This window comes from Monodelphis domestica, chromosome 2, assembly GCF_027887165.1.
Source record: "Monodelphis domestica isolate mMonDom1 chromosome 2, mMonDom1.pri, whole genome shotgun sequence".
Taxonomy (NCBI): domain Eukaryota; kingdom Metazoa; phylum Chordata; class Mammalia; order Didelphimorphia; family Didelphidae; genus Monodelphis; species Monodelphis domestica.
In genome coordinates this window covers 450,506,011-450,524,076 of record NC_077228.1, presented here as the reverse complement: position 1 = coordinate 450,524,076, position 18,066 = coordinate 450,506,011, and the positions used below count along the sequence as shown (strand labels likewise).

Sequence of the window (18,066 nt, the reverse complement as noted above, 5' to 3'; positions counted from 1 at the left end):
AGGATAGAGAAAAAATTCCCAGGTTAATTGAATTATGCTTCCTTAAAAGTTAAGCTCCGAAGTAAACAATATATTGCATTTTATTTTCATCTTGTGGTTTTTGTACTGGCTCACCATGAAGAAAGAATTGGGTTTTTGTTGATGTCATTCTCTAATCTAATTGGAACTTAGGCTATTGAATTAATCTTAAGTTAAAAAGAAATCTTTATAGAAACTTCAATAAGGTGAAGCTTAGGTGTTTTCAGTAAGGATTGGGTATAGGAATGAATGATTCAAAACTAATGTCAAAGTATCTTCCCAGCATTTCTCTTAAGACAATTTTTCTCTAGGTTTTGATACTTAATATATGTTATATCAGCCTTAGGAAGCTAACTCCACTCATCCCATTAAGTACTTTCCCCCAAATCTTGAGATTCTCTTGCCTCTAAATGACTCAAATAATGGTAGGTTACTATTTACTCAAGTTTAAGAAGCATTGGCAAAGGAGTAGCTACATAGCCTGGAGTTAGAAGATCTGGGTTCAAACACAGCCTCAGTCACTTCCTAGCTGTGTGTCCCTGGGGAGGTCAATTAATGCCCTGTTTCCTAACCCTTTCATCTCTTCTGCCTTAGAAATGATACTAAAATCAAAACTATTAATAAGCACATGAAAAAGTGTTCTAAATCTCTTATAATCATAGAGATGCAAATCAGAACAACTCTGAGGTATCACCTCACACCTAGCAGATTGGCTAACATGATAGCAAAGGAAAGTAATGAATGCTGGAAGGTATGTGGCAAAGTAGGGACACTAATTCATTGCTGGTGGAGTTGTGAATTGATCCAACCATTCTGGAGGGCAATTTGGAACTATGCCCAAAGGGCGCTAGAGGACTGTCTGCCCTTTGATCCAGCCATAGCACTGCTGGGTTTGTACCCCAAAGAGATAATAAGGAAAAAGACTTGTACAAGAATATTCATAGCTGCGCTGTTTGTGGTGGCAAAAAATTAGAAAACGAGGGGATGCCTTTCAGTTGGGGAATGGCTGAACAAATGGTACATGTTGGTGATGGAATACTATTGTGCTAAAAGGAATAATAAAGTGGAGGAATTCCATGGAGACTGGAACAACCTCCAGGAAGTGATGCAGAGCGAAAGGAGCAGAACCAGGAAAACATTATACACAGAGACTGATACACTGTGGTACAATCGAAGGTGATGGACTTCTCCATTAGTGGCAATGCAGTGATCCTGAACAATATTCAAGGATATTTATTTATTGATGACTACATACAAAGAATATTGACTAATTGTCTAATCTAATTCCAATTATGGAATAAAGTTGAGAAGAAATGCATTAGGAGTCAATACACTTGGCTTCTGCTTTCTGATTAGTTAACAAATAACTATGTGGACCTGGCTCAAAACCTTATTTTTTTATCACTTGCATCATTAGGGGAGTAAAACAGATGATATCTAGCCCCCCAAAAAATCTTTGGATCTAAATGATTTGATCTAAAAATTGATCTAAAAAACACTATCCACAAGCAGAGGATAAACTGGAGTAAAACACTGAGGAAAGGCAACTGCTTGACTACAGGGGTTGAGGGGATATGATTGAGGAGAGACTCTAAATGAACACCCTAATGCAAATACCAACAACATGGAAATGGGTTCAAATCAAGGACACATGTGATACCCAGTGGAATCGCACATCAGCTAGGGGAGGGGTGTTGGGAGGGGAGGTGAGGAAAAGAAAATGATCTTTGTTTCCAATGAATAATGTTTGAAAATGACCAAATAAAATAATGTTAAAAAAAAAGAAATGATACTAAGACAGCAGGGTAAGGGCTTTAAAAAAAATTTTTTAAAGAAGCATTAGAAATGTCCTTCTAGAAAAAGCTATATCTTCTTTGTTGTTTTTCTTTAATATATAGCACCTAATACCTTTCCCATTCATATGAATTATGTATATAAATTATGAGTTCATTCAATAAATATTTATTGAGTTCTTCATTAAAAAATGTCCTGTTTTAATTGTGGATACATTGGTGTCTCTCTGTGAGTGGAAGAAAATAAAAGAGGCTCTTAAGTGGTGCATTTCAATGGATCTGAAGGAAAGAAGTACAGTTATTTAATATTAGTGTACATGATGGTATTTTATGAATAATATTCAAGGATATTTATTTATTGATGACTACATACAAAGAATATTGACTAATTGTCTAATCTAATTCCAATTATGGAATAAAGTTGAGAAGAAATGCATTAGGAGTCAATACACTTGGCTTCTGCTTTCTGATTAGTTAACAAATAACTATGTGGACCTGGCTCAAAACCTTATTTTTTTATCACTTGCATCATTAGGGGAGTAAAACAGATGATATCTAGCCCCCCCAAAATCTTTGGATCTAAATGATTTGAACAGTCTGATCCAGTTTGTCTGGATCATAAGAATGGATTGTGTTACCCTATGTCATCATCATGATATTTTGGAGAATGTCACATTTTAAAAGACAAAGAGGTGGCATGGTGGGCAGAGCACTGATTCTGGAGTCAGGAAAACTTGAGTTCAAATTCAGCCTCAGACAATTACTAGCTGTGTGACTCTGGGTAAGTCACATAACCATTGTCTGCCTCAATTTCCTCATCTATAAAATGGGGATACTAATAGTACCAACCTCCAAGGTTGTTGGGAGGATAAAATAATTAAATGCTTTCTAAATCTCAAAGTACTATATAAATGTGAGCTATTATTATTAAGATGTGAGGTAGTAACTGAATCCAAAGCAGTTAAGTACTTGCCCAAGGTAACACAGTTGGTACATAGCAGGATTTGAATTGAAGTCCAGTGACTCCAAATTCACCTTTTTTCCACCGCTTCATGCTGTTTCTTTATAGTATGAGAACTTGGGAAAGGACTGAAAATAGTGTGCTGCTATTCTACTTGATAACAGTTTTAAAAACTAGAAATAAAGACATCAAAGAGAAAATATGGGAAATTTAAACAGAAAGATTATTTTTGGAAAATCAGATAAAAAAGCAGCTTTTTAAAGACTTAATTATAAAACCCCAGATTGTTTCCCCCAAAACATTGATGATTATCATGTGTGCCGAAGTGAAAATTGTTGTCAGTGGGAATCCATATAACTTTTGGCACAAAGGATAATAGCTTGTGACAACTCTATTTTATCTTTAAATGAGATTCAAATTGTAACTTTTCTGCCCCCTCCTTTAAAAGAAAAAAAGGATGGCAAATCATTCCTAAAGGAAATGTCAAATGCTTGAGGACTGCTATAACTATAGCACTTTGGCAGATAGCACTCCCCCTCCTCTGTTTCTCCCACTATTCTCCCCACCCGCTAAAAAGGTGACTTTGCTCATTACTGAGTTCCTTGTGGGATTTTTTTTTAATTGTTCAACTTCCTTGAGGTTATAAAGTCCATGTTTTCATTACTCAGTTTTGAATTGTAAAAGGTAAAAATGCCTTTATTATAGATTCTACAGGACCCAGATTGTTATATTGTAATAGAACATAATTGTCATTTTATAATGGAATGTGATTTATGATGTTGTAATTATGTTAGGATGAATAAATTACTAGAAAACCTATTCTCCTATAACACAAGCCATATGATATGAACTAATATGAACTAGTATCTCTATAGTTAATTAGCAAGTGAAAAGAACATTGAATGGAAGAGAGGAATGAGGGAGATGACATATATATATATATACATATATATATACATATATATGTATATATATACCTTTACCCCCAAACCCTTACCTCTCAAAGCTTCTCTAGATTCTATGGGTATTTAATGAGTTTCACTGAATTCTTTTAGATAGTTGGGTTATTTGAATTGGAAAGAAGAGAACTACCTAAAGAGATTATCCAAATAACATGAAATTTTACAAATAAGGAAATTTCCTGGGAAAGAAGAAATTGGTAAGGACTTCATCCTCATGATAGAAATGAAAATGAAAGCAATCTAACACTACTACCTCCATTTGCATGAGGAAACTGAAGCTCAATAAGAATAAGTAACTTGCCCAAATTAACTTGGAATAAGTGACAAAAATCTTACCCTCCTCTCCCTCCCTATAGTCATATGAGCAAAAGTCACCACCTGGGAGATAAGTTCATTACTATGCTGAAATACTGGCATCAACATTTTCCTTTTCTTTTTTTGTTGATTACAAATATGCTTGGGTTTTTCCAGTCTAAAAATAAAGCAAAACAAAAGACTTTTCCTCTAAGCTATGATCAATTTTCTTCTCTGCCTTTACAATAGTACCTCTAGAAATGATACATGTGGTCCCCACCTTAATTTCTTACCCTTATTCACTCCTCAGACCCCTTGTAATCTAGCATCATTGTATGCATTACTACACTGAAATTCCTCTTTCCTAGATCAGTAATGATCTATCTGTTTGTGTCTGTCTGTCTGCCTCTGTCTGTCTGTGTGTGTCTGTCTGTCTCTCTGTCTGTCTCTGTCTTTCTGCCTCTGTCTGTCTATCTGTCTCTCTCCTGGTATCCATTTCCTGTTCCTTGTATTCTATTACTTTTTCTCTCTTTCTCAATATTCTCCCTCCATTTGCATGACTCTTCTTTTTCCTGCTTACCCTTCTACATCTCTGATTATACCTTTTCAACTCCATTGATTAACTACTCTCTAAGTGATCCCATGGCTTTATCTTTAGCCTTTAGCCATTTTTTTTTCTTTACTCTTTCTCATGCAATTTCTACTTACTAGGCTTATTTGTCTTCTCTCTGAAGATGCCTGCCAGATATAGTTATCTAGTTCTTATGTATGTTCCAAGATCAGTTTCTGATCTACAAACTAAATAGATAAGAAAACTGAGGCCCAGAGAAGTAACTTTGCCAAAATGATTCATTAAGTCACAGAGCCATGATTCAAACCCCAAATCCTTGACTCCAAATTCAACAACATTTCTGCTCTGAAACACTTCCCCTCTTATCTTAACTAAGATCCAGATTGACCTCTCTGCTTCGTGGGTACCTCTACCTGATACTTCCATTACAACTTTAAAATAAAGATCCAGAAGTAAAGTCATCCACTCCCCTCCCCAATATGCCACTGTTCCAAACTTTCCTGTCTTTAAATGATTTGGTACCTTAAAATTTTCAATCTCCTAAACTGGAAACCTGAATCATCTTTTATCCTTTTATTTCTAATACCTGTCATATTGTCAGTTGCCAAGTTCTATTGATTCTGCCTCTAAAAATATTGCCATATCTTTCTTTCTACTCCCATTTCTGCCACTCTTGTTTATCACCTCTTATTTAGACCTAAAATAGCTTCCAACTAGTGTAAGGAAGCTTACCCTCCCCTAAATTTGCTTCTTTTAGACCTATTGTAGAAGTATCATGAACTTGGAATCTTCTTGTTCTGACTATAGTACATCTTGATGGACATCCAGCAATTTATAATGTCATGGATCTTTCTTTGAAAATAGGAGTCTCCCAAAGATCTCAGCTTTTGGAACAAGAACCCACTATTTGACAAAACTTTTGGTAAAATCGTAAAATGGTATGGGAGAGACTAGGTTTAGATCAACATCTCATACCCTATGCCAAGATAAATTCAGAATGGACAAATCATTTAAATATAAAGAGGGAGAGAGAGTCAGGGCTTCAGGTAGCCATGGGGGTCTTCCCCTATCACATGACTTGGCATTCTTTCTTAATGGGCATGTATGGTAAGGGGCTATATTTTTATCTGAATGTCACACCTTACTTAAGCCAGTGTGGTCAAGCATTAGTGTCATAGGGCACTTTTTAGGTTCATGTGATAGATACACTCCAAACTTCCAGAAGAACAATGGGTTTGTAGCACCAACAATACATTTATCTATTATATATTTATAGGCTTACTGAGCCTTAGAGTCTTCACTACTGTGAAGATTAAATTTAGCTCTCCCCTGACTGTGAAAATTAAATTGACTCCCCTGCCCATTTTTAGATTTAATCACCAAAAGTATAAAAATCCCACTTAATCATTAAGTGGGGAGGTCTGTGACCCACGTGTGCAATAGTGGGTGACAAATCAGAATCAAACTGACTGCCCCATGGGCCATCCTAAGCAAACTGTGATTGGTAGACATAAAATTAGGGGAAGGCACAGGAAAGGGATGCAAAAGAAAGTGTCTTTAAAAGCGAGTTATAACTTCCTGAGTGGAGTTCAATTTGGACTTTGTCTTCTTCTGGAGTTCTGAGTTCAAGTTAGAGGCTGGTGAAGACTCTGCTGACTGGACCTGAGACCCTGTTCCTGGTGAGACTGTCCTTGTCTTCCTTTGGACTGACACATGACATTGAATTCCAAGGAATAAAACAATGACACCTATAGTAGTTGTTCTCTAAGTGGGTGTAGAAGTTGATAGATTTGCTGCAATATTCCAGAAGAAGATGGCAACTCCGTATGTCCCTGTGCCTATTCCTGTAGGAAATTCTTCATCAAATTTTACAACAAACAGAAGCCAAAGAAGTTCTTCTTTTGGGAGTATTTCAACAAGTTCAAATTCTTCCAAAGGCCAAACAGAAGACTCTAATGTGGGTAGTTACAAAAAGACAACTATGCCTGATCAGATGGATAACAATTCATCTATGTGTAGCAGCCCTCTAATTAGGACTAAATTTACAGGTATAGAATCTTCCATTGAATATTCTACTAGGCCAGTAGAAAATGAAGACCAAACAAAGTACAGAATCTGTGAACTGGGAAGAAAGATCTTCTACACCTACTATATTGGGTTATGAGGTGATGGAAGAAAGGGCTAAATTTACTGTATATAAAGTGCTAATAAGAAGAAGCCCAGAAGAAAGCTGGGTTGTTTTCAGAAGGTATACTGATTTCTCTAGGCTGAATGACAAATTAAAGGACATGTTTCCAGGCTTTCGGCTGGCCCTTCCACCAAAACGCTGGTTCAAAGACAATTATAATGCTGATTTCTTAGAAGATAGACAGCTGGGACTTCAGGCATTCCTACAGAATTTAGTAGCTCATAAAGACATTGCTAACTGCCTTGCAGTAAGAGAATTTCTTTGGATGATCCACCAGGTCCATTTGATAGCTTAGAAGAAAGCAGGGCTTTCTGTGAAACTCTAGAAGAAACAAACTATCAATTACAAAAAGAGCTACTTGAAAAACAAAAAGAGGTGGAATCACTGAAGAAATTGCTAAATGAGAAACAACTGCATATAGACACTATAGAGAACAGAATTAGGTTATTGTCTTTAGAACATGAAGAAACACTTAGAATTTCAAGAGAAGGTGAATGTATCCGAAAGATAGAGTCTTCTGCAATTGAAGCAGATGAAGATAGCTTGTATGAAAAAAACAGGTCTGATAAGGTTCCCAAGAGTGGCTGGACTGATTGTGAATCTGAAAAATCAATAACTGAAGTGGAGGTAGCTGAAGTGGCCTATGCTGCTGAAGAAGAAGAAGACTGAGAAATCAGCAGCGACTACTGCCAAAATCTGAAGATTTAGCAGTTTGGACTGGATTATGTTTTAGCAAAAACACTTATTTAAAAACTAGAACAGGAACTGTAAAGCATTTACTGAAGAAGAAAAAAGGATGCACATTTGAAATGTTTACATAAACAAAATCATAACTTATTGACATAGGAAATATATGGAATGCTGCTTTTGATTTGCTTTTATCTAGCATTTAGATTTAATATATTAAAAAGGTCTAGTTAGGATTCTATTAACCTAGACCCATATTCTTAAGTACTGTACATAAATGATTATGATATTTTGCCAATATATTTTAAGCTATATGCATATTACATATATATAAAATCACAAGTAATATTAGTCAAATGGAAATTACACGTGTGAAGGCTACTTGTCTTAGACATACTTTTAATTGGTTAAAGGAATTTATTGTAAAATTATAAGAGCAATTTAAAACAATGATTTTACATACCTTAAATTAAAAAAAAATTTTTTTTCATTTTAATGCTTTAAAGAAAAAAAAAACTTGTTGGTATAAAATGAAAAGTTCCTTAATAGTTATGATTGACTCTCCCTTTAAGGTTCTGGGAAAGAAAGTAATAAATGGTAAAATAACTAAAAAAAAATATAAAGGGAAATCAAAAGTAAATTAGGTGAACATAGAATAATATATGTGTTAGATCTATGGGAAAGGAAAGAACTTAAGACCAAGCAAGAATTAGAAAAAATTACAAAATGTAAAATGAATAATTTTTATTACATTAAATTAAAAGGGTTTTGTACAAACAAAATCAATGCAACCAAAATTATTAGGGAAGCAACAAATTGGGGAAAAAACAAAAACCTCTGAAAAAGGTATAATTTCTCACATTTACAAAGAGCTAAGTCAATTGTATAAAAGTATCAAACCATTCCCCAATTGACAAGTGGTCAAGGAGTCATGAATAGGCAGTTTTCAGCTATAGAAATCAAAACTATCAATAAAAGGATGAAAAAGTATTCTAAATCTCTCATAATTAGAGAAATACAAATCAAAACAACACAAAGGTACACCTTACACCTAGCCAATTGGCCAATATGACAATAAAGGAAAATATTAAATGTTGGAGGGATTATGACAAAATTGGGACAGTAATGCATTGCTGGTAGAGTTGTGAATTGATCTAACCATTCTAGAAGGCAATTTGGAACTATGCCCAAAGGGCTTTAAAAGCATGAATACCCTTTGATCCAAAAATACCACTAATTGGTTTGTACCCTACAGAGATAATAATGAAAAATGTTTGTATAAAAATATTTATAGCCATGCTCTTTGTGGTGGCAAAAAAATTGGGAAATGGCAGGGGAGGGGGCATCAATTGGGGAATGGCTGAACAAATTGTGGAATTTGATGGTAATAGAATACTATTATTCTGTAAGGAATGATGAAATGAAGGATTTATATATGAACTGGAAGAATTTCCAGGAACTGATGAAGATTCTATTAACTTCTAATGTATGTCTTAAATTTATCATCTGATCATATTGGTAGAATATGATGAAATGAGACATTAAAAATTAAGTAATTTATTTATTTATAATATTTTCCGTGGTTACATGATTCATGATTTTTCCCTCTCTTCTTCCCTCCCTCCTCCCTTAGCTGATAGGCAATTACACTGGGTTATACATGTATCATTGTTCAAAACCTATTTCCATATTATTAATACTAATATTATTCACATTTGCAATAGAGTGATAACAAAGTCAAAATTCCCAATCATATCTCCATCAAACCACATGATTGATCATATGATTTTCTTCTGTCTTTCTGTTCCCACAGTTCTTTCTCTGGATGTGGATAGTGTTCTTTCTCATAAGTTCCTCTGGATTGTGCTGGATCATTGCATTACTGCTAGTAGAAAAGTCTATTACATTCAATTATGCTATAATGTATCAGTCTCTATACAATGTTCTCCTGGTTCTGCTTCTTTCACTCTGCATCAATTCCTGGAGGTCCTTCCAGTTCACATGAAATTCCTCCAGTTCATTATTCCTTTCAGCACAATAGTATTCAATCACCATCAGATACCACAATTTGTTCAATACATTAACCATTTGATGGACACCCCCTAATTTTCCAATTTTTGCCACCACAAATAGCATGGCTATAAATATTTTTGTACAAACATTTTTCATTATTATCTCTTTAGTTAGACCATCCTTGTTGGCCAAAAAACATATATAGCAGAAGATCTTTTGAATGTCTTTGCCCTCTGGATAAAGATGGGTCATAAGTCCTCTGTGTTTCTCTCTCAGATAAAGAGGAATGAAAATTGCCCTTTCCATATTACTAGGCTTCAGGTAGAGAAAGCAAGAGAAAAGAAAAAAAGAAAAAAAACTTTTTCTTCAATATAAAGACATCTTTTAAACTGAAGAAAATGTAGATATTATGCCTTAATTTCCCATGCTTAGGACATATGTTCTAGCCTGCCTCTCTCTCTCTCTCTCTCTCTCTCTCTCTCTCTCTCTCTCTCTCTCTCTCTCTCTCTCTCTCTCTCTCTCTCTCTCTCTTCTCTCTCTCTCTCTCTCTTTATCTATCTATCTATCTCTCTATCTATCTCTCTATCTCTCTCAACATGACTATCCTTGCAATCATTTGGGTTTTTTTCTTACAAAGATAAAATAAAAGGCTGCACAAAATAGAATACTTGGGCACCTTTTTTTAAGCATCAGCATAACTTAATATGTAAATGGGTGTAGGGTGATAGAAAGGGAATTCTTCTAAGTTTCCATTCACATAAATACAGATTGACCTTGCCTAGTGTTTCTGAGCCTAATTCATTTTAAGCCTGTTCTCATGCTGGGTTAAGTTAGGCTCCATATTGATGAATTCAGGCCATTGGTACTGATGCATGAACATTGTGGGGTTTTTTTGAGGGTTACAGCAGTCAGGCCTGTGGCCAAATAGATGAGAGGGCTACCCCTTTCAAGGGAGAAAAACACCAGCTACTCCCTTTATTATGCCTCTTCTGCAGTCTTTCCCACTGCTATAATATATCTACTCAGACAAAAATCAGTATTTAGAGGGACCACTCAAAACTATTAGTGCAACTTACATTAGTCTTTCATAAGCATTTCCATACTCAGACTACCAATTCTGGTCTTTCTGATTCTTTTTTCATCCTATATACAATATTGCTGTCCAAGTAATCTTCCTTTCTTCTTTTAAACCCTTGCCTTCCATATTAGAATCAATACAATGTATTGATTCCAAGGCAGAAGAGCAGTAAGGGCTAGGCAATGGGTCACATAGCTAGGAAGTATCAGAGGCCAGATTTGAACCTAGGACCTAGGTCTCTAGCCCGGGTTCTCTATCCACCAAGCCACCTAGCTACCTCCAAGTAATCTTATTAATGTATTACCTTTATCATGTCATTCCTTTATTCCAAAACTTTTTGTGACTTGCTGCTGCCCACCATCACAGCTCTATACAATCTGGTTCCAAGCTAACTATCCAGTGAGCTCACCTGGGACTATTCTCTTACATAGTTCTAATTTTTTTTGCAAACTAGTCTATTCATGGTTTGCCATTCTCATCTTATCCTTTCTTATTTAGATGCCTGACAAAACCCAACCCCTCCCCATCTGTTATCAGTTCCTTCTTTCAAAGTATAGCTCAGATGCTACTCACTTTTCTCAACCCCACCTTTAGCTAAAAATAATTTCCTCCCAACCAGATTTCTCATCATACCATTCCTGACACTCTACTGCACCTTCACATTTTCCCTGACATTTTTTTGTCTACATATCATTTTTCCCCCTCCCAGGAGATTGTACCTTTTGGAAGGCAGAGATGATCGTTTTTCACCTGTGTATGTACCTTTAAAAGTGTGTCATTAAGTCATTCAATCATGTCTAACTCATCATGACCTCATGGATTATAGGAGTTTTCTTGGCAAGGATACTGGAATGGTTTGCTATTTCTTTCTCCAGTAGATGGAAGACAAACAGAAGTTAAGTGATTTGTCCATGATTACACAGATGGTAAGTGTCCAAGGCTGGTGTGAACTCAAGTCTTCCTGACTCCAAGTCCAAGCTCTAACAACCAAGCCACCTAGCTACCTTACCTTTCATAGCACTAGGCACATATTAAACCCTCAATAAGTCTTAAATTGAATTGAATTAAAATAAGAAGTACATTCATTCATGGGCAGGGTTTAGAGAACATATTTATTTTACAAGATCACTAGATGTTTAGAATTTTCCAAAGTCAGATTCATTAATTATTTCTATGGACCATCCATGTAGACAGGGGCAAATGTTTTATCATGTGTAATACTGAGTATTCATTGTACTATGATTTTCCTTTATCATTTTTTTATTCTCAAATATCTTTTATTCTAACAACATTTTTTTTGAGAGTCACAAACTTTTTAGACCAGAAAACTAAGTGTCATCTAACAAAAGCCCAATGAGGTAAATTGACTTGCCTGAGATTACACAGGAACAAGATGGCAATCTGACTCCAAATCAAGCTAACTTTTCACTGTACCATGCTATACTTTATAGCCTTCTATTCATGCTGAGTAAAAGGGAGGGGGATGATAATTGCTCTGGCAAAACCTCCTCTTCGGTAAGTCCAATCACAAATGTTTGTGACTGTAGCTGAGGAGAAACTATAATGGGCATTAGATAAACTTAAAGTCCATACTACATCAATAGAAACCTTATTTCCCTGAAAACTATACCCTTATCATGAGAAGTATAGCTCTGCTCCTTTTCTGTCAGCAAATACATGTGGGAGTGTTAAAGCTTACATGATGATATTATAGGAATGCCAGTAATATGCTTGTTATTGATTATAGAGTCAGGACAAAAGAGCACAACATTTGCACAGACTCACTTGGTCTTAAGCCGCAGTTTATGGTGTTCAGTAACACTATTTTTGTCTTTACCCTATGAAAAACAATTCACTAAGAAACCAATTTTAAATTATTCTGTTGGTTTGTGGCAAACCATCTTATTTTTGTATTTCTTCTTGGCCTTTCATCTTATACAGAATCTCAGATTTGGGTGAAACTTCAAAAAACCATCTAATCTAACCTATCTGTAGCATAAGTTCAACTTTGGGTATAGTTTCAAGTTCTTGGGGAATAATGTGGAAGAGAGAAATTGGAAACGCTTGCAACAAGGCAGGAATAGCTAGGATTGATAACCATTCAAATTGATAATCATTCAAAAGAAAGCATTCTGTTTGGAATGTGACTAGGAGAAGCAGTTGGAGGAAGGGGAGGAGACCAACTGAAGTCTGTTATTCTCTAACTTCAAAAAAACATGACTGATATAGGAGACATAGAGAAAAACTATATAGTAGACACATGAAAAAAGTAGAAATCAAGTAAAAACATTATTAGAAAACCTGTTTTCAGTGCATATTGGGTACAGGGATTGAATTTTGTAAAAGAAAAAGTCAGAAAAAGTCACATAAACTCAAGCAGAAGTTAGTGAGAGACAGAGAAACAAAATTTCAATTCCCTGCAGCAAAATGTCTGTAGTAGAAAAATCAAAGCACAATTTTACTGTTACCAACGAGGTTACTGATAATGGAGCTGTAGATGCTTTGAAGACATTCACAGATTTGTACAAAAACTCACAAAACACAGTTAATTCTTCAAATACCTATATGGCACACATCTCCTTAGGAAAAGAAAAAAAAAACATCTAATTTGAATCCTGAAGCTGAAAGTTTTCATCCTACAATGACTAATTTAGAAAATACAAAATTTAATGAAAGTGAAGCTGACATTACATTTGAAAATAATAATTATATTCAAAGTAATGGAGGTGAAAAACAGATAAATTTAAAAACATGAATGGAATGGAACACTTAATAATGGATAGAACAACCAAGGATTCAAATGGCAAACTAGAAACCAACATTCCAAGTGGAGGAGGGGTATCTGGCCAAGTAAAATTATATGAGATTAACCATAGCTATGATTTAAATTCATTTTCCAAAGAAGTAGAGGATATAGTACAATCAAATTTAAATGAAGATCACTTTGGAAATTATTTAAAATCAAGAAGACTTAGCTACTTCAACCATACAACTGGCAGAAGGTAGCAAGGCAGTGACCATAGCTACACAGCCAGAAACAAATGTATGGAATACTGTGGGGAAGAATGAAGGCAGACATCCCAGTGATGCAGGGGAAAATGCTGCTGTACTAAATTTATTCCCAGAAGATAACATCACAGAGGGAAAAGTTTCTATCTCTACATAGTCAAGAGAGAGTGAAGATGAACAAAAACTTCAGGCTGATAATAAGGGTAGAACCTATGAATTTTAGCAACAGCATTGCATATTTGCAAGAAACAGTTAACTCCATAACATCAAGTTTAATACCTCAAAACATGAATCTAAAGCTTATTAATGAGAAACAACTAGGAACAAATTTTGGAAACATAGAAGCCAGTGACATAGGGTTAGATCAACACAGAAAGCCAGAGTTAACAACATCTGACATAATTTTACATGGCACTGAACAAAATCCAATAAGTAACATAAAGTATTAAAGAATTCAGTGACCCAGAATCAGAAACAGAGTCAGAAGGAATACCAGATGGGGTAATTATAATGGACCAAGATAGTGATTTAGAACAAGAACCCTATGAATTTTACAAGCTTTATGAGGAAGTGGATAGAGATTGGGATGTGTGGGGTACAAATGAGAAAACTGAATATCTGAAACCACAACAATCAAAATCTTATGAATATGATAATGAGGAGGAGATCTTTGGACACAGAACAAGTTGTATACCATTGGAGGAACTCTTTGCTAGATTAGAAGTTGATAATCAAGAAGACTTTATAGAGAAATTGAATTATATGGCTTATACAGGTACTGATTATGAATAGGAAGGAACATATTAAAGAACAAACTGGAGGGGAGATAGATATACAATTTCACATCTATTCTCTAAATTCAAAAACATGATAAATACCATTCGTGCATTAAGAGTGAAACCAAAATTAGTTTGAGTTCCATAGGGTAACATACAACACAAAACCTAGTGATAATAAACACTACTCTTAGATATAAAAAGAAAAATATATTCTGACAAAGGTACAACCAAGTAATTTGATCACAACAAGAACTCCTAGGCTTTTAGCAGCAAACTGCAACATCATAACTATGACAAATACAAGCATACAATAATGGAAGATGGGAAATACCAAGAATGCTATTGAAGCATAGATTCACATTGGATGAATTTGTAATCAAAGACTTTAACATCAAGTTATAGATGAGAACTGAAGAAGGTTATCCATATCTCTCAACCTTCATCCTAAAAACAAATCTCTACCGGAAGGAAGAGAGAGGGTATACCATGAAGATATTACCTCATAGTTTCAGATATCTCACAAGAAACAACAATGTGGTCGTGTCATTAATGAAGATAGGTGAATATGACATCTGATACAAATAGACCTAGCAATAATCAACAACAATCCCTATAAATGGAAAGCTATAAAAGAAAACATAATGGAAAGATATTAAAGACAAAACAGAAAGTACAGACCAGAGAGCATTGCACATGTTTACATGATTGACAGAAAAGCACTTCTAAAGCAAATAAAACAGTTCCAGAAAGGAACATAGCTAATAAAACAGACAAAAAGAAAAATATGCATTTTTAAAAATTAGCTCCAAAGAAAAGTCTCTACATAGTCTATATAATGTCTCTGCCAACAATAGTAACAGAAAAGAAGGTAACAAAGTTATTTAACATGAAAACATAACTCCAAGACCAAATGAAATACATTATATCCAAATTCTATCTCCAAGATCTATCTACAAGACAGCAAACAATAAATCCCCTTGTGAAAATTCAAACATCAAAAGATAGAAAACTTCAAATTCATATTCTTAACATTATGCATACACCCACTCATGAAGATGATCATAGGAAAAGCTTACTTCCACACATGAAGAACAACTAATGAATATTGACAAGCACTCATGAAGAATTCATATCTTACTTCCATGCACAATGAAAAATTTCAATCTTACATACATGCACATGTAAAAACCTTATACGCATGCATGTTCCTGATTGTTCTGATACGTTCCTGAATGAAAGAACACAGGACTTCAATCAAGAGGTGACGACAGACAAAATGTGGAATGCAGCACAGATAAAAAGACCAAGACACATAGTTTCTACAATCAACATTAAAAGACATTGGAAGGACTTTGAAATTTTGGACTTGTGATCATGAGGTTATATAGGAATGTGAAATACATGTAACATCACATAAATACATACATATGCTACACATAAATACAATGTGGAAAAAATCTCATGGGCTGGGTAAGTATATATAACATATGCATAATTGCAAAACACAAAATTCACATTGATATATAAATTTCTGTGGAAAATTCAAAGAGACAAAGAAATTTCTTATCTGCATGAGTTTGCACAGAAATCAAGAACAATGTATTATATTTGTACGTATGTAAATCTGTATAGATACAACTTATGTACATATGTGAATACTAATGTACTAACAAACTAACTATATTAGAATAAAGTATTAATGTTCTAATAACTAACTATAGGGACAGCTTAGAAAAATTTGTTCAAAGTCTTAGGGAAGTAGGGACAGACATAACACTTAAGTATAGAAGTTAGATTGCATTATGATTTTAGGTTAGCAATTGTTAGTAATAGAAAATTTTACTTAGTTGAATTTATAGACATAAGGAGTTAAGACAGTTACATATTCAAAATACGGTTGAAATTATTTAAAATTGTTACATGATTTGTTATTATGTTCAAAACTATATTCATGTAAAATCCCTATTACCTAAACCATTTTCCTATACCTACACTTAGCATAGAATTAGGTAGACAGAATAGCTAATATAGATTAGGATTTGTTGTTTGGGGACGGTAGAGGAATATTTAACATAGTACAGGCTTAAAAATTAGATAGTTAGAAATGTAACTATATATATGTGTTTGTGTGTATGTATGTATGTATGTGTATATATATATATATATATATGGTAAGTACCATTAATATAAGATGCTGGTTGCATATTTTTTCCAAAGATGAAAGGGGGGATATTTTGGAAGAGAGAAATTGGAAAAGCTTGCAACAAGGCAGGAATAGCTAGGACTGATGACATGTCATTCAAACGAGAACATGCTGTTTGGAATGTGACCAGGAGAAGCAGTTGAAGGAAGGGGAGGAGCCCAACTGAAGTCTGTTATGTCTTTGGCTTGGAAGACAGAAAGAAGTCTGTTGTCTCTTTTGGCTTTAGCCTTGAAGACTGAAGCCTGAAGGTGGTCTCTCTTGGCTTTGAAGACAGAAGAAAGAAGGACAAAGTTCAGCTCTCTCTGACTTGCTCTGTTGTGGTATAGTGACTGAACTTCCAGACCTGTCAGCCCATTTTCTCAAATTGACTATATTCTAGCATCCTTCAACCTAAGACTCATCCTAGTATTAGGGAAACCCCAAACCCTCTTTCCTTCCAATTTTGATATTTCCTTTCTTCCCCCAATAAATCCCTTACTTAATTTAGAGAAGAGTATTTTATTTGAGATATCATAAACTCACCCTGAGTTGATTTAGAGAAACCAGAAGAAGAATCATCAGGAAGAGGGAGGGGGAAAGGGAGGTGAAGGGAGGAAGGGAGGAAGGAAGAAGATTAAGAGCCCTGATCTTTAGATATCATTTACCATTCAAATAATTCCCTTATTACAATAAGAATAAGATCCAGCTATAAGTACAAGTTATTTGTACCATTTTGTGTAATCTAGAAGCAAGAACTATGCCTGTTATGTGTAAATATATGTAAGTATATGTACATATGTGTGTATGTATAGTTCTCAACAAAGATTTTGTAGTACTGCTTATATAACTTAAGGAAAGTAGTTGGCCACTATAGATAATGAACTTGTGAAAAGTGTTTCATGCTAAGATATAGTATACATAAAATTCTAGGTAGGTTTAAAAGAGATAAATTTAGGAATAATGAATTAGCTAAAAACTTTGACTCATACTTTATTAAATATTAGGGGTCATTCATTATCATCCCCAATTTTCTCTTCCTTTATCCCAAACTCTGTTTAAATAGGTTGATCACCACTTTCCCAAGAGTAATCATGTGGCCTTGACCCCATCCTCTCCCACCTTCTCCAGCAGAGTGCCTCATCTCTAATCTTCCTATCTTTTCTGCTGACTCCAAAATGCCCATCTCCTCTTACTTAAAAACCTTCATTAGACACTTCCATACCCATAAGGGACTGCTATCTCTATCTACTCACTCTCAGCCAAACTACTTGAAAAAGCTATTTACATTTATTACCTTCATTTCCTGTCATCTCAATCCTAACGCAACTGAAGCTGTCCTTTCCAAAATGATCTTTTAATTGCCGAATCTAATAGCCTTTTCTCAATCCTCATATCCTTCTAGATCTTTCAGTTTGACATTGTTATCACCCTCTCCTGAATACTCTATCCTCCATGTTTTAGTTGTTGATGGGGGGTTTTAGGTTGCTTGTTATTGGTTCTCCTACCATTCCAAGAGCTCCATCTCATTCTC

The 18,066-nt window shown here is 34.8% G+C and overlaps 2 protein-coding genes across 5 annotated transcripts in view; both read left to right on the top strand.

Annotated features, from left to right (window-relative positions):
* Positions 1-18,066, top strand: part of RPS6KA2 (ribosomal protein S6 kinase A2) — a 563,997-nt gene that overhangs the window by 403,356 nt on the left and 142,575 nt on the right. The gene's annotated exons all lie outside the window — the stretch shown is intronic.
* Positions 5,854-8,716, top strand: LOC103097616 (sorting nexin-16-like). Its single transcript, XM_056814387.1, is given in 3 exon segments — positions 5,854-6,700; positions 6,702-7,044; positions 7,047-8,716. Coding segments are annotated over 3 exon segments (1,041 nt in total). The 5' UTR covers positions 5,854-6,412; the 3' UTR covers positions 7,457-8,716.